General features: G+C 38.1%; 1 protein-coding gene across 5 annotated transcripts in view; it reads left to right on the top strand.

The window, feature by feature from the left end:
• STAG2 (STAG2 cohesin complex component) overlaps positions 1 to 10010 on the top strand; it is a 115654-nt gene extending 105644 nt beyond the window's left edge. For all 5 annotated transcript variants that reach the window (XM_060002829.1, XM_060002826.1, XM_060002828.1 and 2 more), the window contains 3 exons: positions 2454 to 2580; positions 3559 to 3636; positions 8088 to 10010. In XM_060002829.1, coding sequence (XP_059858812.1) covers positions 2454 to 2580; positions 3559 to 3636; positions 8088 to 8111 — 229 coding nt within the window. In that variant the 3' untranslated portion in view covers positions 8112 to 10010. The remainder of the gene's footprint in view (positions 1 to 2453; positions 2581 to 3558; positions 3637 to 8087) is intronic.
• Positions 10011 to 24829: the final 14819 nt, after the last annotated feature.

The raw sequence follows: 24829 nt of genomic DNA, 5'->3' as shown, positions 1-24829 counted from the left end.
ATAATAGTTTGTACCATTTAATAGGGACTACTTTCGTTTCCTGTTAGTGCTCAGCACATTAAAAAGTACTAAGTAAAAAAAAAAAGTACTAAGTAAATGTTCATTAATGAATAAATGTCCAATGCTAAAAAAAATTAGTTTAATTTTCAAATACTTTGTTTTTACTGGAATCTGTATGAGAGTTTTATAAATCTTTATTAGCTTTGGCTCCAAAAGAAATGGCATATAAGTAGTCCTTAGATGACTGGTACAAAGGGGGAAGATCTGATGATTCTGATTAAGTTTTTTAGTTTGAAAGCTTTGTATTTGTAACATAATGTGGTATATGTTTTAATGCTGGGAGATAATAATTGTTACCTTTTTTAAATTTATATTTTGTTTCATTTTATTGGTTTTTGAGTGATGAGAATTTTACCTATATTTCTTAAGAAATGATCATTTACCACATGAGTGGTAGTCTACTTAAATTCACATTAGTTATCTGTAGTGGTGTTAAGAACCTCTACAGACAAGGTATACTTTATCACATCTATAGATTCTGATCCGAGTATGTCTAATATGTTCATTCTCTATACTATCTCTTGATTCTGTCCCCTATTCTGTTTCTATAGCCACATTCCCTTTAATATATGTTCTTATTTCACGCTGAATTCAACAAGTGATTTCTTAGCTTCTGACCAGTCACCAGTCCAAACACTTCAGAATTCTGCTATGCAATCATTTGGTCCTTAATGTCTCCCCTGAAAACTTTCCCACCGGTGCCCAAGATCTTCCACAGCATCTCATTACTCAGTACCATTTATCATTATTCTTTTGTTTGTAGATTGATTGATTAACTTTGTTTCTTCAAGTTTTATAGAGATAAAATTGACATACAGCACTGTATAAGTTTAAGATGTTCAGCTTAATGATATGACTTACATACATCCTGAAATGATTACTACAAGTTTAGTGAACATCCATCATCTCATATAGATACAATGTTTGTAGTTAGTTTTAATTCTTCTTAGAGATAAACTTCCTCAGGTGACTAAGAAATTATCCCAGTTAAATAATTATTACCAGAAGATCCTTTTGGGTGTTGTACCATAAGTGTTCTATTGCTTGAGACTTTAAAATATTTTTGTTTTACAACACTGGTTTTGTAATGGTATCTGCCCTATAACTGAAAATACTTCCAAATTCTCCCTCCCTCTCTCGCGCTCTCTCTCTCTCTCTCTCATAGTTTGTATCACATATATCTTTCTTATACTTCAAATGAAGTGCAGAATGAATTTCTGTTTTTCTATAATATATGGTCCCCAGAGCACACATATCCCCTTCACAGTTGCCTCCACCAAATATAGTAAAATTGTCATTTACTATCCAGAACTCTTGGGAAATAGGGACCATTGTCAGCATATTTGTCCAGGTAGTCTGGACTAGACATCACGTCTTGCTATCTTTATCTTTTAAGACTCAACATGGTATTGTGTAAATTGTAAGCTAGCATTCAATAAATAATTGATTTTTGAGGTGGAATCTTTAAATGAGTGAGAAAAGAAGGAAATGTTAGCCAAACTGGGGAATAAGAAGTCACCCTCAATTTCACTATTATGTTGACTCTTTTATGCTGATCTGGGCTAATTTGTGAACTTGAAATTTGAGTTTTTTCCTTATAATAATGTGATAACAGAATTTTTATTCTTAATTTTTATTTTACTTTTCTATATATGTCTCAGTTTTGAGTTTTATAGGATACAGAATGCAAGTTTCAGCATAGATGTTGCTCATTTCTTCCTGAAGGAGAATTAATCTCTTCTTTCAGTATATCTTTATATCACTAAAGGCATATTTCTCTTGAAATATTTATCACACTTTGTCATAATTAATTATCTCTGTTTCCCAGAGTAGACTGTGAGCTCCTTGAGGGCAGGAACCATGTCTTATTCATCTTTTATTTTGCATCCATAGGACACAGTAGAAGCCTGTCACATAGTAGGCACTGTGTGAATGAATGAGTGAGTGCCTGGTACATTTTAGGTACTGAGTGAGTGATGGGTAAAATTAACATTATAGGTTCATGAAAATACATGTATTCTGAAAATGTCATTTCTTTGGTCTCTGTTTTATACTTGTTTATTAATTTATACCCTGCCTACTTTCAAAAAGGATTTGAGGTATCTTGTCTGTTCCCATGTGGGAAATTCTCATTGAACTTCTAAATGGGATATCAGAACTATCAAGCTAAATGTATTGAAGTAATATCGAATAAACATAACTCCTTAGCATTTTTAGACATGGGGGTTTTGACATCATTGATGACATGATCAATGCCTAATCAATCATTTTCCCTGACCTTTAATTCCATCATTTTCCATTACACTTGAATAGACAGAGCCACATAGTTGCTGCCAATATATTAATAGTCACAACTTTGGTTCAGATCTTGACCTTGTTTTGTATTTCTCTAGTCGGCGTGGTACAAGCCTAATGGAAGATGATGAAGAGCCAATTGTTGAAGATGTTATGATGTCCTCAGAAGGGAGGATTGAAGATCTTAATGAGGGGATGGATTTCGACACCATGGATATAGACTTGGTAAGATACAATGATTCTGTAGGATTTTCTATTTAGATTTTTTGGAAATTAAGTTGGATATTTACTAGAGGAGAGAAATACTTGCTATGAAAAGTAAGTTTTGCAAAATTCTTAAATAAAATAGTTGCCAGGAGTTTAGATACATGAGAAGGGATTGAGGAAGAGGGTGAAGTTGGTGGGGGTGTTAGGTCCTAATTTAAGATGATGAACTTTCAGATTAATTTAGGAATATATAGATTTAAAGGATTTATTTTAATAGTATACTAAGTATAATATCCCCTTTAATTTGCCATCTTTTTACCATTATCAAAATAATACATTGTTAACATGATTTACCCTGTTATTGAGATCAACTGCCGTATCAGATAATAAAGTAAAATACTTAAACTTGGAAATTTAATATATATGAGGGTATATTCTTTGATAATTACATCATATATACAGTTAGGGTTTATTGTATACAAAATGCTTGTACATATTTCATTTTGCCACACAGCTTATTCAACTTTGTGAGGTAGATTGAAAGGCTTGAGGATATTGAAGCTTAGACAGCCTATCCAAGGAGACAAAGCTAGGAAGCAGTAAAGCTGAGATTCATTATAAGCCAGGTTTTCTGATTCTGTTTCTCAGTATACCTTGGTATATTCTCCTTAAAGGGAAGAAATAATTAAATATGGCTTCTCTTCAGAATAGCGTAATTCGGTATCTTGAAAGGAAAGTTGAGAGAGACATTTTTAAAGTAAAACAAAAAAATTGGTTTTCCAGTTTTCATCTTTAAGAATAATTTTCCACGAACGAATTGGTTTTGCATGTTTAAACAGTCTGTAGTTCGAATATATAGCATTTGAAATATTGTAGGGTACAATTGCAATTACATGGACCATGTGAACACTTAATGATAATTTCAATATTTTCAGTTACTATTTGGCTTATTATAGGTATGACAATTGTCAACTAACTTCCTTTTTTCTCCCTTAGCCACCATCAAAGAACAGACGAGAGAGAACAGAACTGAAGCCTGATTTCTTTGATCCAGCTTCAATTATGGATGAATCAGTAGGTTTAATTTAAATATGCCTCAAGATTATAAAATCAAAAGTAATAGGCAGTCCCTAAGCCTGAGGTTGAAGAGCTGGGACAATACATTGAGAATGGATAAAAACAACTGGACAGGAGGAAAAGAGGCAGGCAGGAGGGATTTCGGGGTAGGGTTGGGGAGGGGTTATGCAGTGGTGGTAACAGATTCAAAGTAGCTTTGAATCCCTGGCCAACTGGGACATGATATGTTAAGGAATTTGGACTTTTCCTGTAGGCTTGAGTTACATATTGAAGGATTTTGAATGAGGGAGCGGCATGATCAGAATTGTGTTTCAGAAAGATTTCCTTGGATAGGATGAAAGAGAAGGAAAATAATCACAATAGTCATAATCATAATATGAAGGCATGGTGAAAAATAGAACTTGAACAGAGGCTTTGGTAATAAAGATAAGGGGATTGAGATAATTGGTTATTGTTAGGTATTGTCAATTGTGTTTCTTCTATCAGTCCCTGTTACCATGTTCTCCCTGAGAATGCCTTGGTTCAAATCTTATAGTTTCTCTCAGACACACCATGCTCTTTCATGACTCCATGACCTTGTAAAAGCTTTTCTTTCTGTCAGAATTGCCCCTTTCCTTTTACTCGTATTGAATTCTTTCTTCAGTAGTCAGTTTGGACATTACCTGCGGAGTTTTTCCTAACCTTTTTAGATAGATACTTTATTCTCAGTTCCCATAACACTTTGTATATACTTCTATTTTGATAACTACCAGATTGGTGTAGTGAAATAAGATATTACATTCCACTCAATAGACTGAACTCCAGGCAGTGATGATTTTATTCATTTTGAGTTTTGCCTAGCTTAGTAGGTATTTAGTTTTATTTGTCAAATTAATAAATCGGTTAAGTGCCCTTCTATCTCACTTTTAGGTGTCTACCCATTTATGCTCCTTCTTTCTAACACCTCCTGCCTCAGGTGACTGTTGTATCATCCTCTGAGGCCTGCCTTCTGTGCCCCTATCTCTGCCATTCTCTCCTTGCCCTCTTCTTGCCTCATAATCTGCTTTCAGATAGCTCTTGGAAGAATTTTGACAAACTAACTCATGCTAACATGTTTATATTAATAAGGCCAGCTATTTGAGCTAAAAGACAAATATTTCATAGATCAGCGGGTATAGAAATCTTTGGACAAGCCTTGGGATCCTTTAAACCAGTGTTTCTCAATCTCTAAGGTGCATATGAATCATCTGGAGATCTTATTAAAATGTAGGTTCTGCTTTAGTAGGTCCGAAGTGTGGCCTGACATTCTGCATCTCTAACAAGACCGTAATTTGAGTAACATAGGTGACCTAGGCCTACCCTTAAGTCTGTAGTTTAAGTGCCTATTGAAGTATGTGGTTTCCCTGATAATCTAGGAGTATGTATCTTCCAGTTTGTTAAATAAAACATTTAGGTAGTGATTGTGATGAGGAATAAAAGAGAATCTTTTCAAGCAGACATAATGAAATGCATTAATTCTGCAGTTTATCAAGTTGGAAATTGGTACTAAAATGAATAAGATGCTCCCCCTGCTCTCAGAGGGTTTGTATTCTAGTCCAACTGTACTATCACTTTGAGGTGAAAAGGGATGGAAGCTGGTATTTGAAAACTTATGTGCCTGACACTATGCTAGGCACGATTTAGTTTGATCTAATCAGCAACCTTGTAAGAAAGGTGGTGGGATCCCACTTTTACACTCAAGCAAACTTGGACTGAAGAGGTGGTTCAGTGACTTGCTCAGAGTTATACAACTTTAGTGTCAGAGTAGTAATTTGACCTGAGTTCCTTTTGATTTAAAAATCTCATGCTACCTCTACTGTGGAAGAAATACCAAGAAAAATATTTTAGAAATTGGAATGATTAACTGTAGTCAAAATTGATGTGGGCAAAGATCTCCTTATTTTTTCATGTGTTCATCTAAAGTCAGGAAAACTGTAGGCATTTGTTTCCTTGGTCTCTTACTAGATTTGCAAAAAGGTGCCCTTCACTTCAGGTTACTACAGTAGTTGAACAGCAATGTAAATGTGTGTATATTTTTGACATTTAACATTTAGGGAAAACTATAATCTGAGTGAGGCCAGAGATAGGGACCTAATAATTATTTGTTATTTATAGAAAAATTTTGGCATTCTTGTGTTTATTGAATATGTTATAACTAAGGGGATAGTTCTGCTGCTTCTAAAATTGGGAAAATGAGCACATGCGTCTGTACCTGTAGTTTTATAGTATTACCACATGATGGCAGCAGTCACATAACTGAGTGCTCAATATCTTTAAAAGCGCAGGTATCTTTAGACATCTTTAACCATGTATATATATTTAAGTTAATACTAGTTTGTTTTAAAATATACATTAAACTTTACCTCATTATCTCAACAATAACTTAAGAAGTGGAATAATAGAAATTTTTAAATGTAAAAATCTGCATTTGCTTTTCTGCAATAGCTTACATCTGTTTTTATTCAAGCCTGTGATAAATGAGTCATCAAAACAATAGTAAAATTGGGACTTTAAATCCTTTTATACTCAGTTCTAAGATTCTCTAATTTTAAGTGAAGTAACCCAAAGCATCCTACTATAGATACTAGCATCCTAGTATAGATACTAAATAAATCCTAAATGTGTTTTTTGTAACATGTTATCCATGTAATTCAGAAGTGGTAATAGGAAAACTCTGAGCAGATCAGTTTTGGGTTGCATATATACAACATTCTAGATTTATTATTTATTTAGTTTCATATTTGGAAACAGTGTCAACATTGGTTTATCCCATTGTGCCAGTGGTTGCTTTCTGCTACTAGTGGGCCAGTATTGTCTCAACACACCAAAGCTTGCTATTGGTACTTTTAAAGTATATGCTTAAGTGGTTATTAATGTTAACACCAGAAACAGGTGTAGCTTATGTTAGCACAGAAAGAGAATAAGTATCACTAATATCATTCTTCTGTGTTGAGACTCTTATTAGAATTATCTGTAGTATAAAATTGGTAAAAGAAGAGTTCGGTATAATTGAACTAATTTAACTGTTCTAATAGAAGAATCTACTTATAACCTAGACTGTACAAACACAGGAGAAAAGAAAAAAACCTGTTCAGGCCATTTCTAGGTAGGCATTTGGTTTGGAAAGAACTTGAGTTCACCTTCATGCCACACTCTACACTAAAATTGCTAATTAAGATTTTATCCTTTCATTCACCATTAGATCTTCCTTTACCCAGAGTCACAGAGTGTTATGGCTAGAAGGGATCTTTAAACATCACGTATCACCTAGGCCTCTTTGGTGGAAACATTCTAATCACCCAAACTCTGACTCTAACCAAAAAAGGAGAACCCTGAAACTTGGGTGGGGGCGGGCAAGGGGTGAGTAGTGGTGGTGGTTTTGGTGGATGACAGGTAAGAAATGGGGTACATTAATTCTCTATTGCTTTCATTACTGGGGATTCCAAACACTTTACTTGATAATTTACTACAATGAGCCTGCAATGAGATAGATATTTGTTTTCTGGTCTGAAAATACACAATTCCTTCAGATCAGAACAATTTGTGAGTTCTATGACTTTTGTTAAAGTGAGGTTTAATAATTTACAAGAGCCCTTTGTAATCTCAGTCTTAGCTCATTACCTCTGACTTTAATATCAGTTTTTTACTAGTTTATTATAGTATTTTAAAATATTACTTAATTGTCATAGTAAGTGCTGGAATTTTAATTGAAGAGCGTAACTTTTAGTATATACAACTGAAGGTTATATCTTATTCTTATTTAATGAACGAGAGGGAGTTGCTCCATTTATTACCTGCTATTACTTTTTTAAGTTAGTGACAAGTAATTATTAGATTTTACTTAACATTCTTTTCCCAACTGAAATGTAATGAAAAGCATCAATATAACTTTGTTTGCTCAGATTTTACCTTACTTATTTGATTTCTTAAAATTTGCAGTCCTGTTCATTCACCCAGAAAGCTTCCTATTTTCTACATATTTATATTGTTTTTGGATGTTTTTGGTCTGCATGTTCAAATGCCTTTTTAAAAACTATACCCACTTCACAGTGCAAATGACTGAGTTTGCCATACATCTTGTGCCAGAAGTGTATGTCAAGAAGCACATTCATTTGTTCATTCAACAAATGTCGGGTGCCTATGTTCAGGGCATTATCTAGGCATTAGGGGTGTGTATAAACATATAAATGAGACATGATCTTTGCTTTTAGTTATATTTGTGAGGTAAGTAGCATTGTGATTAGGCCTGATGTTATTTCATTATATGTTAATGGTAATTATAATTTTAGAATTATATATCTGAGAAGGGAATTTTTCAAAGTGGTTTTTAGCATGTTATTAAACTTAATATTACCAAGTATCAATGTAATATATTTTACAAAGAAATGAATGACAATTTTAACAAGATTTTTTTTCCTCTCTCTCATTAGGTTCTTGGGGTGTCAATGTTTTAATACCAGTACACAATTAAATCTGTGGTGAAGTCATTTTCTAAGTGGAAGAGGAAATTTTAAAATAAAGTGTGGTAGATACAGTGAAATTCTGTACAGATTTTTCTCTAAGGAGAATATGACGTGCTTATACTTACCAAGATCAAGTGCATTTGAGGGGCAGTTTTGTTTGCCTGAAAAAAGTAAAGGACAAGTAAACAATTTGATGATAAGCTACAGTTTTTCTTAGAAAGTAAATATTTTATTTATGCGCTGTTAGTTGGCTTTTGAATCAATTATTTCATGCTTTTTTTAAAGAAAATATAACAATCTGAAGAGGCATTTGGTACAGACATGAATCCTCTCACATTTATTTACTGGGTGTACTAAGTAATGATGACCTCTGCTGGATTTCTGTTTACATCCAAGAAACAAAGTTAAGGATGGATTTATTCCCCTACCCTGAAATTATAGGATAGAATTGTTTTTAGCATTCTAAATTTAAATGCTTGAAACATCAATCAACAAAGCTTTCTTTTAAAATATTGTAATTGTGGAGAAAAGTAAACTTATAAGCAGAACTTTTACAATTTTTTCATCTAAAATGTATTTTAAGATATTTTTAAAATCCAAGAGCTTCTCTATACTTTTCAGAAATACCCAGATGCAGTGAACTGCCAGAAGGTAACCAGTCTCAAACATGCTTATCCCATTATCAACCCTGAAAGTTTGCTTGTCCTTTAAGATAAAAATGTAATGTTGTGATATTCCTTCCAGTAGTGCCACTGTATTTTGTCTCCAAATAAAAGAAGCTTATTGTAGTATGTTTGCAGAAAAAATTCTAAACAAAAATTATACAGCTTATTAGAGTGTGGGAATAGGGATCTAAATTTTAAATAAAATTATATATATATATAAATTGGTGCTGATTTTATAATTGCGCAGTTTGTTTAGTTTTTTCTTACTTTTAAATTCCAACTTAAAATTATGAGGTTTCAGAAATATATTGAAAGTTTAACAATGTTTAAAAATAGAAAAGCATGAGTGTTCATGCTTTAAAATGATTTTTAAATTTGTATTTTATATTGTTTTATCTATCTGTCTTTGCAAGCAGTCTTCAGGTTAAAGATACTTCTAACAGGTTACAGTACATTTCCTCTGTATGTAAATTAGATGGGATAATAGAATTCATAACCCATAATATTCTTTGAAAGCTAAGCTTTAAACTTCATTTTATGTCCTTTCACAAATTAGTTTAAAACAGAAAGTGGCTACTTGCCATTTTGACATCAACTCATTTTGCGAGGCTTAGGCAGCTAGACATCGTTTAAAACAAAATATTAACTTATATTACATGTGTATCTATCTTTTGTCAGTCGTCTCTCAGTTCTTGAGGTATATTATTTTAATCATTCCATGCCTTAATATGCTTGCAATACAAGAATATCTTCAGATGGGTGAATACCAAAAGGCTTCCAGTTCTTAGAGTCAGAAATCAACAAGCATTGGGCTGTGGTAGCCAAAAACCATAGGTTAGCTAAAGATCATGATAAAATTCAATTATTTTATTAAATCATGGTTAATAACAAATGAAGTCAGACTTGTCTAACAGATTTTCCATCAACAAATATTGTTATGTGCAAAAAAGTATTGCCTATGTTGTTTTTCACACCACTGCATTTACTAGAACTGCTGAGAGGACTGTATATATGATTTTAAACCTAAGTTGATTTTTTTTCTCACTCTTGAAAGGAGTACTTCTTTGTGAAAGCAGTTCTTACAGCTTTGTTTTCAACCAGCTAAAAATGTTTTATATATTACTCTAACCTGTTGTCCTCCACATTCTATTGTCCTAATTGTACTGTTTTCTGATTTGTATTTATGTCTTGAGACAGTAACTTTTTGAATAAAAATAAACCTACAGTATGTTGTATGTTTTATCTTTTGTAATTGAAGGAGGAGGGTGGCTATAAATGGTTTAGAAAGTGTACCTGTTATATCTTTTAACATGTTTGGGTGGGAATAATTTATAGAAAACATTGCCATTTTATATTTTTAATAAATCATACTTTTTAAAAATGAGACTAAATCCCTAATTGGGTTATTACTTTAAAATAGAAACCTGTGCCCATTATTACTTTAATTTTTATCTGGTATGAGTTAAACGCTCTTTAAAATATCTGCATTGTTCATCCAGGATACATTTGAGTGCCCGCTATGTGCTAAGGCATGTGTTAGAGATCTAGCAGTGAACAAGATAGACAGGGTCCCTCCCTCGTAGATCTATTGTGGCAAACAAATAAGGAAAGACTCAAATAAAATAATTAAACTTGTAGTAAGTGCTAGGAAGGAAACCAGCAGGGTGTGCTGAGCTAGAGAGTGAGAGAGAGAAAGAGTTTGTGTGTGTGTAAAACCTCCCTTCGATAAGGGACTGATGCTTGGAGGTGAGTGAAAGCCCATAATTGAAAAAGAATTTACTAACTGAATTCTTATTGAAAACTCTTAGTCTTCAACGTGTTAAGATTTGCATTGTACTCTTTAATTTTTTTAATTTTTAAAAAAATTTTTGGCTGTGCCACGCAGCTTGTGGGGTCTTAGTTCCCTGGCCAGGGATTGAACCCAGTCCATGGCAGTGAAAGCACCGAGTCCTAACCACTGGACCGCCAAGGAGTTCCCTGCATTGTACCCTTTTTTTCCCCCCAGCTTTATTGAAATGTAATTAACATATAACATTGTGTAAGTTTAAAGTGTACAACATGAATATTTGATACATGCATATATTGTGAAATTATTACCACAAAGATTAGTTAACACATCTACCACCTCATATAATTACCATTTTTTGTGTATATGGTGAGAACATTTAAGATCTACTCTCTTAGCAACATTCACATATACAATACAGTATTATTAACTATAGTCACCACCCTTCATTGTACTCTTAAAAAATGATTTATATCAATGTAACACTGGCACACTGGTCGTTTAGGCTACTTTGTAGATATTATAAGCCCAGTCTTCTGCCATTCGTGATGTGGAGCTGAACATAATAAATGACAGCTAAAAGCTGGGCACTGTTTGGTTTACATGCAGTAACTTACTAATAAGGCTCATGACAACAGGTGAAACATGTTATTATCATCCCCCCCCTCCCCTACACCACCCCTGTCCCTCGACTTTTTTTTTTTAAATCAGGAGGCCGTGAGGAAAATGAAGCACAAAAAAGTTAAAACACCTTGGGCAAGGTTATATGGCTAGTAGGTGATGCGGTTGGCACTCAAGCCCAGACAGTCTGGCTGCATTAAGTCCTGGCAGTATTGAAACTATTTGATACATAAGGATTACATAGATAATTGCATAAAGATAAAATGGCTCATATTCATTGTGCCATGGTGAGGAAATGGAGCATCTTTAAGGAGTCCAGGTGGCTATAGAATTGAGTAGTATGAATCAACATAGTCCTTAATATGCTACCCAGCTGGCTTCTGTAAAGAGTATAAATTAAATCTGAGCCCTGAACACATTGATAGTTACTAGTTAATAGTTTTTAAAGTTGAGAGACTGGGGAAGAGGAGTAGGATTAACCAGAAGCGATGTCTTCAAAATCTTGCCAAAAAGGGAACTTGTAAGGATTCACATGGATTAATTCCAGGTCAGATAGATTATTCTGGGAGCTGTAATGATTCAGCAAAAGAAAATGAGCCAAGGTCTTTGATTATAAGGAAACTAGGAGATGAGTTCACTAAGCATCACTTCAGGTCAACAAATCTTACTGTCTACTGTGTGCCTGGCCTTGTGCTAGCTGCTGAGACCAAGAAGACAGACTTTGTTTTCAAGTTAATTACAGTTCGTTGGGGTGCAGATGCAGAACTAATAAAATGGGGTAAGTTCAGTGTTTTTACTGGATGTTATGAGAGCCCAGAGGAGGGGCACTTACGGTGGGTGTGCTCTGGGAGGCTTCCTATAAGGCTGACACTTGAGTTTTTCCCTCAGCGTTTTACTATGAAAAATTTCACACAGCAACGCTGAATTTTACAGTGAACACATTTTACATTCTTGTTTACCATATATCCATCTATCAATATGTCTTTTTCATGTAATTTAAAAGTAAATTGCAAACATGGGTACACTATCCCCTAAATATTCCAGCATTTATCATTAGGAGTTTAATATTTACCATGTTTTCCTTTTGGTATAAAACTCATATATGATGAAATACACAAACTGTAAGTATATATTTGCTGAGTTGTAACAAATGCTTACAGCTGTTTAACCCAAACCCCTATCAAAGATATTGAACATTACCATCAATCCAGAAAGTTCGTTTGTACTCCTTACCAATCAATCTCTGCTTTCATCCCCTCTGCAACAACTCTTGTTTATCTTTCCACCATAGATAAAATTTGGCTGTTCTAGAACTAGATATGAATGGAATCATACAATATCCTTTTGTGCCAGGTTTCTTTCACTCAGCCTGTTTTTGAGATTTATCCATACTGTGTGTATCAATAGTTTATTTGTTCAATAGCTAATGGACATCTGGATTGTTTCCACTTTTTGACTATTATGAATAAAGCAGCTACTTGAGTTGAATTTTAAAAGCTGAAAGGTGGGCTAGGTGAAATGGGGGCAGGGTGACCAAGGCTGAGAATTCCAGGCAAAGGGGACAGCATAAATGACCATCATGGACAGCACTGTAAGTCACCTGTACTTCAATTTTTTAAAAAGTGGCCATCATGGGTGTAAGAACTATTTTGTAGCCACTTAGGGGTGGGTGGGGCAAAACTGGAAGATAGTTGGCCACCCACTACCTCACAACAGCTTTAAAAAAGAAAAAGGGCATTCACAGCTGTACCTTTGGTCACTTCATTGTTAAATGCAGTGTTCTCAGAATTGGCAAGTATCCAAGATAATAGTAGTAGTGTGCCTTTAAATGAGCTGTAATAAATTGATTTGTGTACTAATATGATGGATTAGTCACATTAGGCCTTATTCTACCATTGAGAAAAATAATACATTCCCTACAGTTTCAGTTGTGTAGTTGTATTAAATTCCTGAGAAGTAGGTTCCTCAGTAGAAGTCAGTTTGGGGCTGATCGTGCAAACTTAAAATGGAGGGTCAGCTACAGTAAGTTTACTTGCTTTTTATTTTACCTCTTCCATCTTAAGTTCAGGATAGGTGGGAGGAGTTTAGTGAATCTTTGGCAAGTTAGCTTTTAAATAATTTTACGGTACTTATAGCAAAATTATAACTAATTTTGAAGAAATAACAGCCAATATTTGTTGGATGTTTACTGTATGCCAAACTAGTCAAAGCACTTCACTGGTAGTTAATTCTTGCATCAGATTTCTAGTTGATATTATCCACATTTTACAGATAAGGAAATGATGCACAGGTTAAATCAACTTGCCTAAGGGCATGTAACTCAAAAGTGATGGAATTTAGATTGAACCCATCATCTGACTCCACGGTGCATGCATGCTCTTAAACCACCTCTCTTCATCTTCGTGATACTAAAAATGTACCCAGCTACTTGCCTCTATTTGTATACACTGCATTTCCTTTTGTTACTGTGGAGAAACTGTCCCTGTATCAAAGACACTGGATTTCCCTCTCTCCCCTCCCTGCATTATCAGTTTTCCCCTCAACTCGATCACTCCTAACAACATGCAAACCTTCCATCTTCAAAACTAGGGAAAAAAAGCATTCCCTGGATTAAACATCTCCCTTTAGCCACTGCCCTGTTTTTCTCCTTTTGCTGTCTGAACTTCCTCTTCTCCGATTCTCTCTTGAAAGCTCTCCAATCAGGCCTTCCTTCCTACCACTCCAATGAAACTCTTCCATGTGCCAGTCCTAGTGACCTTCATTTTGCTGGATTTCCTTACCAATATTCTCTCTAACGTATCTACAGAGCTTTGTTTCCTCCTCCAAATCACAGTTTCTCGCTCTGTACCCCAAGCTAACTCATTGATGGCAGGTTGAGAATCGCACCCTTCTGGTGGAGTTCTGAGGATGCCTTTCTTTGGCAGCCATCTCTCAGGGAACCGACAGAAGGGTGTTCCCATGTGGCTTTCCCATAGCCTGAACTTCTAACTGTTATATGAAGCCCCCAACCTCCATAGCTGTCAGGGTCTGGCTTATGCCACATGGAAACTTGCCAGTGATTTCCTTGTTAGTGAAGCAACCAATTTCATCATCTCCTCCTTTGCAAATGGCTTTGGTAGTGAGTTGAGAGAGGTTTGGATGGGGTGTTAAGATTAAGCTTGGAGCAGAGCGTGGCACTCGATTTCACGCCTGCCAAAACCTGTTTGGGTCAGATTCATTTTCTGATTCTAAATCTCTTGGGACCAGTGTCCTTTGTACCAAGTTTCAGTATAAGTGTAGACACATTTAACTGGCCCTTCCATAGCATTTAAAGGTTTAGCTGGCATTTCTTAGGATTTTAGCACCTTCAAAAGCCTTTTGTTAAGAATTGTCTGCTCTGAGAGCCCCAGTGGCCTCTGTATTAACTTCAGAAGGCTAAGCTGTTGCAAGGAGAGACTCAATAGCGATTCAGTGGTTTAATACATAAATTTTCTCCCGCTGGTAGTAATTCAGGACAGCTCTTCCAAATTGGCAGGTGCCTTTTCTCTATGTGGTTGTTGAAAGACACAGGCTCATGGCAGGCAACTCTGACATCTTTAATACATGGTTTCCCAGGTTGTTTGGTCATCGCCATTCTAGCCCACAGGAGGTGGGGAAAGATCATGGATGTGCGCCTGAAAATCGCACACATCACTTCTGTTCACATTTCATTGGAGAGAACTTTGTTATATGGCCACACCTAACTTGCAAGGGGGCTGGAAAATGTAGCCTAGCCATATGCCCAGGAAGAAGGGAGGAATGGATTTTGGCTGACCACTGACATTCTCTGCCTCAGACTTTCCCCTCTGGCCATCCGTGTATATCTCTCTTGCCATTCTTAGGACGTGCTTGCCCCATTCCCCAAGGGAAACAATCCAAAGTCCTATCCAGTTACTACATGCAACTCAAAATTTAGTTTCTCTGCCTTATGCTCAGTCTTCTCCATCAGGTCCAGATACAGATGGATATCCTCTAACACCCAATATAGAATAGTGCAGCATGGACAGAATAACCACAATGACCCACATTCAGAAGAAAGAAGGATGGCAGTGGAGGAAGTCCTTTGGTCAGATTCTCGTTCTGCTCTCTGGATGGGATTTCCTTATCCTTTGTCTTCCTTATCCTCCTTCTGGAAGTTTTTCCTTGTTCTTTATTCTCCATGGCCACCTCTGAACTGGGCAATGCCAAATACTTTATTTTGTTTGACAGCATGCTGCTTTAAGGTACCTGATCTGTACTAGTTGGTGCAGGATACCCTGCTGTTAAGCTCCAACGATGGCTTACATACAGTGGCTTACATAAGAGGGTTTTTTTCTGCTCTTCTATAATCCAGGGTAGCTGTTCTAGGTTAGGATGTCATTCCTATGTGGTTATCCAGGCTGACAGTGAGAAGTTCTGTCATTTTTTGCAACTACTTTTTAGTATTTTACTGCGTTAAATTTAAAAATTAACACGAGGAAAACTGATATCTTTATGATGTTAAGCTGTTCTATTCAAGCGGTATCTTTCCATTTGTTCAAGTCTGCTTTGTATCTTTCAGGACCGTTTTAAAGTTTTCCTCACATAGGTTTTGCACATTTCTTGTTAAGTTTATTTCTAAGTATTTTATCTTCATTATTACAAGTTGAATGGGGTTTTCCTCTACCATTATCTCCCCTATTATTGCTTGTGTATATGAAGGCTATTCATTTCTGTATCTTAATTTTATATTCTGCTATCTTACTGGATAAAATGGTGCTGGAATAACTGGTTAACCTCAACCCTCATCTCACACTATGCACAAAATCAATCTGATATGGAATATAGATCTAAAGCTTCTAAAAGAAGACAGAGGGGGAGGGACTTCCCTCGTGGCATAGGGGTTAAGAATCCGCCTGCTAATGCAGGGGACACAGGTTCAATCCCTGGTTCGGGAAGATCCCACATGCTGTGGAGCAAATAAGCCCGTGCACCACAACTACTGAGCTTAAGCTCTAGAGCCCGCGAGCCACAGCTACTGAAGCCTGTGTGCCTAGAGCCCGTGCTCTGCAACAAGAGAAGCCACCACAGTGAGAAGCCCACTCACCGCAACAAAGGGTAACCGCCGCTTGCCACGACTAGAGAAAGCCTGCGCGCAGCAACGAAGATCCAACGCAGCCAAAAATAAGTAAAATTTATTTTAAAGAAAAGAAAATACATCATCAGTATCTTAAAAATAAAAAGAAAGAAAACAGAGGGGAATATCTTTGTTATTTGGTGGTAGGCAAAGGTTTCTTAGGACATAGATAACAATATTTACCAAAGAAAAAATTGATAAAATAGACTGCATCAAAATTTAAAAACTGTGCTACTGAAATGACACCATTAAGAAAATATATAGTCAAGCTATAGAGTGGGAGAAAATACAAAACATATGTCTTTAAGAGGACTGATATCCAGGATATATTAAAAAAAAAAAAACTCCTGACGGCTTCCGGGAAGATGGCGGAAGAGTAAGACGCGGAGACCTTCCTCCCCACAGATACACCAGAAATACATCTACACGTGGAACAACTCCTACAGAACACCTACTGAACGCTGGCAGAAGACCTCAGACCGCCCAAAAGGTAAGAAACCCCCCACGTACCTGGGTAGGGAAAAAGAAAAAAGAATAAACAGAGACAAAAGGATAGGGACGGGGCCTGCACCAGTGGGAGGGAGCTGTGAAGGAGGAAAAGTTTCCACACACTAGGAAGCCCGTTCGCGGGCGGAGACTGTGGGTGGCGGAGGGGGGAAGCTTCGGAGCCGCGGAGGAGAGCACAGCAACAGGGGTGCGGAGGGCAAAGCGGGGAGATTCCCGCACAGAGGATCAGGGCCGACCGGCACTCACCAGCCCGAGAGGCTTGTCTGCTCACCCGCTGGCGCGGGCTGGCCTGGGAGTTCAGGCTCGGGCTTCGGTTGGATCCCAGGGAGAGGACTGGGGTTGGCGGCGTGAACACAGCCTGCAGGGGGTTAGTGCGCCACAGCTAGCCGGGAGGGAGTTCGGGAAAAGGTCTGGAGCTGCCGAACAGGCAAGAGACTTTTTCTTCCCTCTTTGTTTCCTGGTGCGCGAGGAGAGGGGATTAAGAGCGCTGCTTAAAGGAGCTCCAGAGAAAGGCGCGAACCGCGGCTAAAAACGCGGACCATAGAGACGGGCATGAGACGCTAGGGCTGCTGCTGCCGCCACCGAGAGGCCTGTGTGCGAGCACAGGTCACTATCCACACCCCCCTTCCGGGGAGCCTGTGCAGCCCGCCACTGCCAGGGTCCCGGGATCCAGGGACAACTCCCCTGCAGGAGCGCACGGCTCGCCTCAGGCTGGTGCAGCGTCGCGCCGGCCTCCGCCGCCTCAGGCTCGCCCTGCACTCCGTGCCCCCCCCCCACCCCCGGGCCTGAGTGAGCCAGAGCCCACGAATCAGCTGCTCCTTTAACCCCGTCCTGTCTGAGCGAAGAACAGACGCCCTCCGGCGACCTACACGCAGAGGCGGGGCGAAATCCAAAGGTGAGGCCCTGGGAGCTGTGAGAACAAAGAAGAGAAAGGGAAATCTCTCCCAGCAGCCTCAGGAGCAGCGGATTAAAGCTCCACATTCAACTTGATGCACCCTGCATCTGTGGAATACATGAATAGAAAATGAATTATCCCAAATTGAGGAGGTGGACTTTGAGAGCAAGATTTATGATTTTTCCCCTTTTCCTCTTTTTGTGAGTGTATGCTTCTGTGTGAGATTTTGTCTGTATAGCTTTGCTTCCACCATTTGTCCTAGGGTTCTATCCGTCCGTTTTTGTTGTTTTTTTAAAATTTTTTTCCGTAATAATTATATTTTTATTTTAATAACTTTATATATTTTATCTTTATTTTACTTTATCTTCTTTCTTTTTTCCTTCCTTCCCTCCTTCCTTACTCCCTTCCTCCCTCTCTCCCTCCTTTCTTTCTTTCTTTCTTTCTTCTTCTACTAATTCTTTCTTTCTACTTTTTCTCCCTTTTATTCTGAGTCGTGTGGATGAAAGGCTCTTGGTGCTGCAGCCAGGCGTCAGGGCTGTGCCTCTGAGGTGGGAGAGCCAACTTCAGGACACTGGTCCACAAGAGACCGCCCAGCTCCACATAATATCAAATGGCGAAAATCTCCCAGAGATCTCCATCTCAACACCAGCACCCAGCTTCACTCAACGACCAGCAAGCTACAGTGCTGGACACCCTATGGCAAACAACTAGCAAGACAGGAACACAACCCCACCCATTAGCAGAGAGGCTGCCTAAAATCATAATAAGTCCACAGACACCTCAAAACACACCACCAGACGTGGACCTGCCCACCAGAAAGACAAGATCCAGCCTCATCCACCAGAACACAGGCACTAGTCCCCTCCACCAGGAAGCCTACACAACCCACTGAACCAACCTTAGCCACTGGGGACAGACACCAAAAACAATGGGAACTACGAACCTGCAGCCTGCAAAAAGGAGACCCCAAACACAGTAAGATAAGCAAAATGAGAAGACAGAAAAACACACCGCAGATGAAGGACCAAGATAAAAACCCACCATACCTAACAAATGAAGAGGAAATAGGCAGTCTACCTGAAAAAGAATTCAGAATAATGATAGTAAAGATGATCCAAAATCTTGGAAATAGAACAGACAAAATGCAAGAAACATTTAACAAGGACCTAGAAGAACTAAAGATGAAACAAACAATGATAAACAACACAATAAATGAAATTAAAAATACTCTAGATGGGATCAATAGCAGAATAACTGAGGCAGAAGAACGGGTAAGTGACCTGGAAGATAAAATAGTGGAAATAACTACTGCAGAGCAGAAGAAAGAAAAAAGAATGAAAAGAACTGAGGACAGTCTCAGAGACCTCTGGGACAACATTAAACGCACTAACATTCGAATTATAGGGCTTCCAGAAGAAGAAGAGAAAAAGAAAGGGACTGAGAAAATATTTGAAGAGATTATAGTTGAAAACCTCCCTAATATGGGAAAGGAAATAGTTAATCAAGTCCAGGAAGCACAGAGAGTCCCATACAGGATAAATCCAAGGAGAAATACGCCAAGACACATATTAATCAAACTGTCAAAAATGAAATACAAAGAAAACATATTAAAAGCAGCAGGGGAAAAACAACAAATAACACACAAGGGAATCCCCATAAAGTTAACAGCTGATCTTTCAGCAGAAACTCTGCAAGCCTGAAGGGAGTGGCAGGACATATTTAAAGTGATGAAGGGGAAAAACCTGCAACCAAGACTACTCTACCCAGCAAGGATCTCATTCAGATTTGATGGAGAAATTAAAATTTACAGACAAGCAAAAGCTGAGAGAGTTCAGCACCACCAAACCAGCTTTACAACAACTGCTAAAGGAACTTCTCTAGGCAAGAAACACAAGAGAAGGAAAAGACCTACAATAACAAACCCAAAACAATTAAGAAAATGGGAATAGGAACATAAATATCGATAATTACCTTAAACGTAAATGGACTATATGCTCCCACCAAAAGACACAGATTGGCTGAATGGATACAGAAACAAGACCCATATATATGCTGTCTACAAGAGACCCACTTCAGACCTAGGGACACATACAGACTGAAAGGGAGGGCATGGAAAAAGATATTTCATGCAAATGGAAACCAAAAGAAAGCTGGAGTAGCAATTCTCATATTAGACAAAATAGACTTTAAAATAAAGACTATTAGAAGAGACAAAGAAGGACACTACATAATGATCCAGCGATCGATCCAAGAAGAAGATATAACATTTGTAAATATTTATGCACCTAACATAGGAGCACCTCAATAAATAAGGCAAATACTAACAGCCATAAAAGGGGAACTCAACAGTAACACATTCATAGTAGGGGACTTTAACACCCCACTTTCACCAACGGACAGATCATCCAAAATGAAAATAAATAAGCAAACACAAGCTTTAAATGATACATTAAACAAGATGGACCTAATTGATATTTATAGGACACTCCATCCAAAAACAACAGAATACACTGGAATATTACTCAGCCATAAAAAGAAATGAATTTGAGTTATTTGTAGTGAGGTGGTTGGAACTAGAGTCTGTCCTACAGAGTGAAGTAAGTCAGAAAGAGAAAGACAAATACCGCATGCTAACACTTATATATGGAATTTTAGGGAAGAAATGTCATGAAGAACCTAGGGGTAAGACAGGAATAAAGACACAGACCTACTAGAGAATGGACTTGAGGATATGGGGAGGGGGAAGGGTAAGCCGTGACAAAGCGAGAGAGAGGCATGGACATATATACGCTACCAAACAAAAGGTAGATAGCTAGTGGGAAGCAGCCGCAGAGCACAGGGAGATCAGCTCGGTGTTTTGTGACCGCCTGGAGGGGTGGGAAAGGAAGGGTGGGAGGGAGGGAGACGCAAGAGGGAAGAGATATGGGAACATAGGTATATGTATAACTGATTCACTTTGTTATAAAGCAGAAGCTAACACACCATTGTAAAGCAATTATACTCCAATAAAAAAAAACAAACAACAACAAAAAAAACCTCCTGACAACTCAAATGAAAGAAATACCCAATAAAAATGGGCAAAAATTTGAACGCATACTTCACCATGAAAGATAGACGAACGGGAAAAAAAACCTATGAAAAACGTGTTCTATAGTATTAGTCATGAGGGAAATGCAAATTAGAATGAGATACCACTACACACCCACCAGAATGGTCAAAATCAAAAAGACTGACGGCATAAAATATTGGCAAAGATGTGGAGAAAGTGAAACTGCTATTTTGTTTTGGAAAAAGGTCTGGCAGTTTCTTAGGAAACTAAACATACACATACATACCCTGTAATCCAGCAATTCTACTCTTAGGTGTTCACCCAAGAGAAGTGAAAGCATATGTCTATAAAATGACTTGAACAAGAATATTCATAGCAGCTTTAGTTATAATAGCCCCAAACTGGAAAAAGCCCAAGTTCCATCAACAGGAAAATGGATAAGTAAACCGAGGTATATTTATACAGTAAATATGACTCAGCAATAAAAAGACATGGTGGAAAAAATCGTAACAGTGGTTGTCTCCACTGTGTAGAGGCCAGGATTGACTGGACAGTGAGACAAGCGAACAATATGTGGTGATAGGTAAACTTTGTCCTGTGTGACTCAAATGCTTAGACTTAAGATTTGTGCATTTCACATTATTTATATTTTACCTACTAACAAAAACCATAAACAAATATTTAACTCTAGTTAATATTTATACTGAAGTGTTTAGGTGTGAAATGAACTTCTGTCTTATTTCAAAACGTACCAAAAATAAGAGTAATTCATGGATGAGCTGGATTAGATGGATAGATATGTGTAGTTAAAATGTTAGTTGTAGTCTCCAGGTGGTGGGTACATGAGTGTTCATTGTAGAAATCTTTCAACTTCTGTGTTTGAAAGTCTCCATAGCAAAATGTTGAACAGGAAGGAATGAGCAGAGAGGAAGGGTGGAGGAGGGGAGGAAAAGAAGAGAGGGAGAGGGAAGAAAGAATCACTTATCCCTAGCTTTAAGCTGGAACTATGTGGTCCGTGGAAACAAGGAAGGTTAACAATCTGTTCCTAGTACCAAATAAAGAGACTAGGTAGTTCACCGATCGTATGCAGACAGTATACGGTTTTGGAAGACCACTTAATTTACCATTGTTTTAAAAAATACATACAGTTTTTTTTTTAAATTGTTTTCCTTGTGAATGAGAACTTTTTTTAAAATTTTATTTATTTATTTATTTTATTTTTGGCTGTGTTGGGTCCTCGTTTCTGTGCGAGGGCTTTCTCTAGTTGTGGCGAGCCGGGGCCACTCCTCATCGCAGTGCGCGGGCCCCTCACTGTCGCGGCCTCCCCCGCTGTGGAGCACAAGCTCCAGACGCACAGGCTCAGCAGTTGTGGCTCACGGGCCCAGTCGCTCTGCAGCACGTGGGACCCTCCCAGACCAGGGCTCGAACCCGCGTCCCCTGCATTGGCAGGCAGAGTCCCAACCACTGCACCACCAGGGAAGCCCAATACATACAGTTTTAATTCAAGAGTTTAAGTAAAAAAGCAACAAGAACACCACTGATGGCTTATTCACTTCCCCTACGGCAGAACTCCTCAAGCTTAAATCAATGCAATCTATTTAAATAAGATTTTGCCTTGTTAAATAATTGGTAGTGTGGCTGCATTCAGAAAGCTATTTAATTTTTGTGACTTATGATAGAGTGGCAGAGCTGGAAAGAACCTCAGAAATTTGTAATCCAACTCACCTCGTTCTACACAGAAGAAAGCATGCCCAGGGAATAACAAAGCAAGTTAAGGGCAAACCCAAGTTTTCCAACTACCTGTCTCTTGTTTTTCTCACTCCCAGGGATTTTCAAACATGTTAGAACTATTTTGTAAACTGAAATTGTACATGGAACCCCTATATGTGAAATGGATGAAAATAACAAATGAGTTCCGTAGGTAGTTTGAATCTCTGGTAGAAAACATTTAACTGAAGAACCTCTACTATTTCTAGGATCCCATTTTAGAAAATGTGGATAAAGGTAAAATGACTTTTTTATTTATGTCTTGGTAACTTACGATTTTCCACCTCTGCCTTGAAGGCAGTTATTGAAATTTAAGAGGATGTGCATATGGTCCTCTTGCCCAAATGACTTCTAGTTTGCTTTCTCTCAATATTCAAGGCCTTGTTTCTGTTCAGTTTCTTGTTTCTGTTCAGTTTCTTGTTTCTGTTCAGTCATGACTTGTAGAGGGGGCTAAACGGCCACTAATGTGCTTTTCAAAAAAGGATGCTTTTCAAAAAAGGATAATACAACAATATAAATATAAGCAAGCAATCAGGCTAGAAGACAATTACAAGTAAAAAATCAAGGTCCTGTATACCTGCTAGAAGTGGGCCATAAACTTGTTTCCAAGCTTTCTAAAGTGAACACCAAGAGTGAAAAAATAGTTACAGGATTCAGTGTCTCTAAGCATCTAAAACAAAACCAGTTATTCAGATTAAGCTTAACTCTTATGAATTCTTATAAATAGGATCCTGGGCAATAAATTTTACTTACTGTCAAAAATCTCACATTTCTAGTATATTTCTTGTGATATCCCTCAGTGTAAGCTACTAGTGTAATGCTAAAGTGCAATTCATTAGAAGTAATTCCAGGCAATTCCCTGATTGTCCAGTGGTTAGGACTTGGTTCTTTTCACTGCAGGGGCCCAGGTTCGATCCCTAGTAGGGGAACTAAGATCCCACAAGCCACGCAGCATGGCCAAAAAAAAAAAAGAGTAGTTCCACAGCAGCATTATTCACAATAGTCAGAAAGTGGAAGCAACCCAAGTGTCCATCAACTGATGAATGAATGAGTAAAATTTGGCATATCCACAAACGGAATGTTATTCATCCATAAAAAAGGAATGAAGTAGTGATACATGCTACAACATGGATGAACCTTGAAAATACACTTAGTGAAAGACTCCAGTCAGAAAAGACCACATATTGGATGATTCCATTCATGAACCATTTAGAAAAGGCAAATCTATAAGAGAAAAGAGAAGTGGTTGGCAGTGGATGATGGTGGTGGTTGGTGAGGGGAAAGAGGGTGTGACAGCTAATGGGTATGGGATTTTTTCTGGAGGGGAGTGATGAAAATGTTCCAAAGAATAACTGTGGTGATGGTTACACGACTCTGTGAATATACTAAAAAAACATTGAATTGTACATTTTATTTATTTTTAAAAATAAATTTATTTATTTTTGGCTCTGTTGGGTCTTCATTGCTGTGCGCGGGCTTTCTCTAGTTGCGGCAAGTGGGGGCTACTCTTCGTTGCGGTGCGTGGGCTTCTCATTGCGGTGGCTTCTCGTTGCGGAGCATGGGCTCTAGGCTCTCGGGCTTCAGTAGTTGTGGCTCATGGGCTCTAGAGTGCAGGCTCAGTAGTTGTGGCTTGCGGACTTAGTTGCTCCGCGGCATGTGGGATCTTCCCAGACCGGGGCACGAACCCGTGTCCCCTGCATCGGCAGGTGGACTCTCAACCACTGCGCCACCAGCGAAGCCCCAGGGGTACACTTTTATCCAGGGATAAATTTTAGACCAGAGAAATGGATGGACTTCATAGCCTTCAGGCAATCCTCCATAAAATTTGATTTCTCTCAGCAGAGCTTTTGATAAGTTGAGCAACTGTGGGTTTGAGGGTATGCGTCTGACAAGTCCTTAGAGCACAACTAGTCTGTGTTTGCCAAAGTACAGAGCCATGTGTTTTAAAAGTCACCCTGAGTAAAAGATAAGCCAAACAAGAACCCATCCTGGAGTAGAAAGCCACTGCCCTTCAGTGTGAAGGCAGGCCAAGGGAATACTCACTGTCAGGGCCAATGTAAGTCTCGAGAATTAAGTTGGGATTTGCTTTAGCACACAGATGAATCAGATCCCCAAATTCTAAAGTAGAGAGCAACACTATAGCAATTTTAGGCTGGAAAAACTTTAAAGCAGTAACCAAATCTGCCATGAAAAAAGAACAGCAGGAAAGATTTAGCTTTGAACAGTGTGACTTCCTGATGAGCCAGCCACCGAAGAGGTACTAGTTGTAAAAGGTATGCCCAGGTAACCGAATGAATTGACTTACT

The sequence above is a fragment of the Delphinus delphis genome, chromosome X, assembly GCF_949987515.2.
Source record: "Delphinus delphis chromosome X, mDelDel1.2, whole genome shotgun sequence".
NCBI lineage: Eukaryota > Metazoa > Chordata > Mammalia > Artiodactyla > Delphinidae > Delphinus > Delphinus delphis.
Note: the sequence above shows the minus strand (reverse complement) of the source record. Positions and strands in the feature narration are given on the sequence as shown.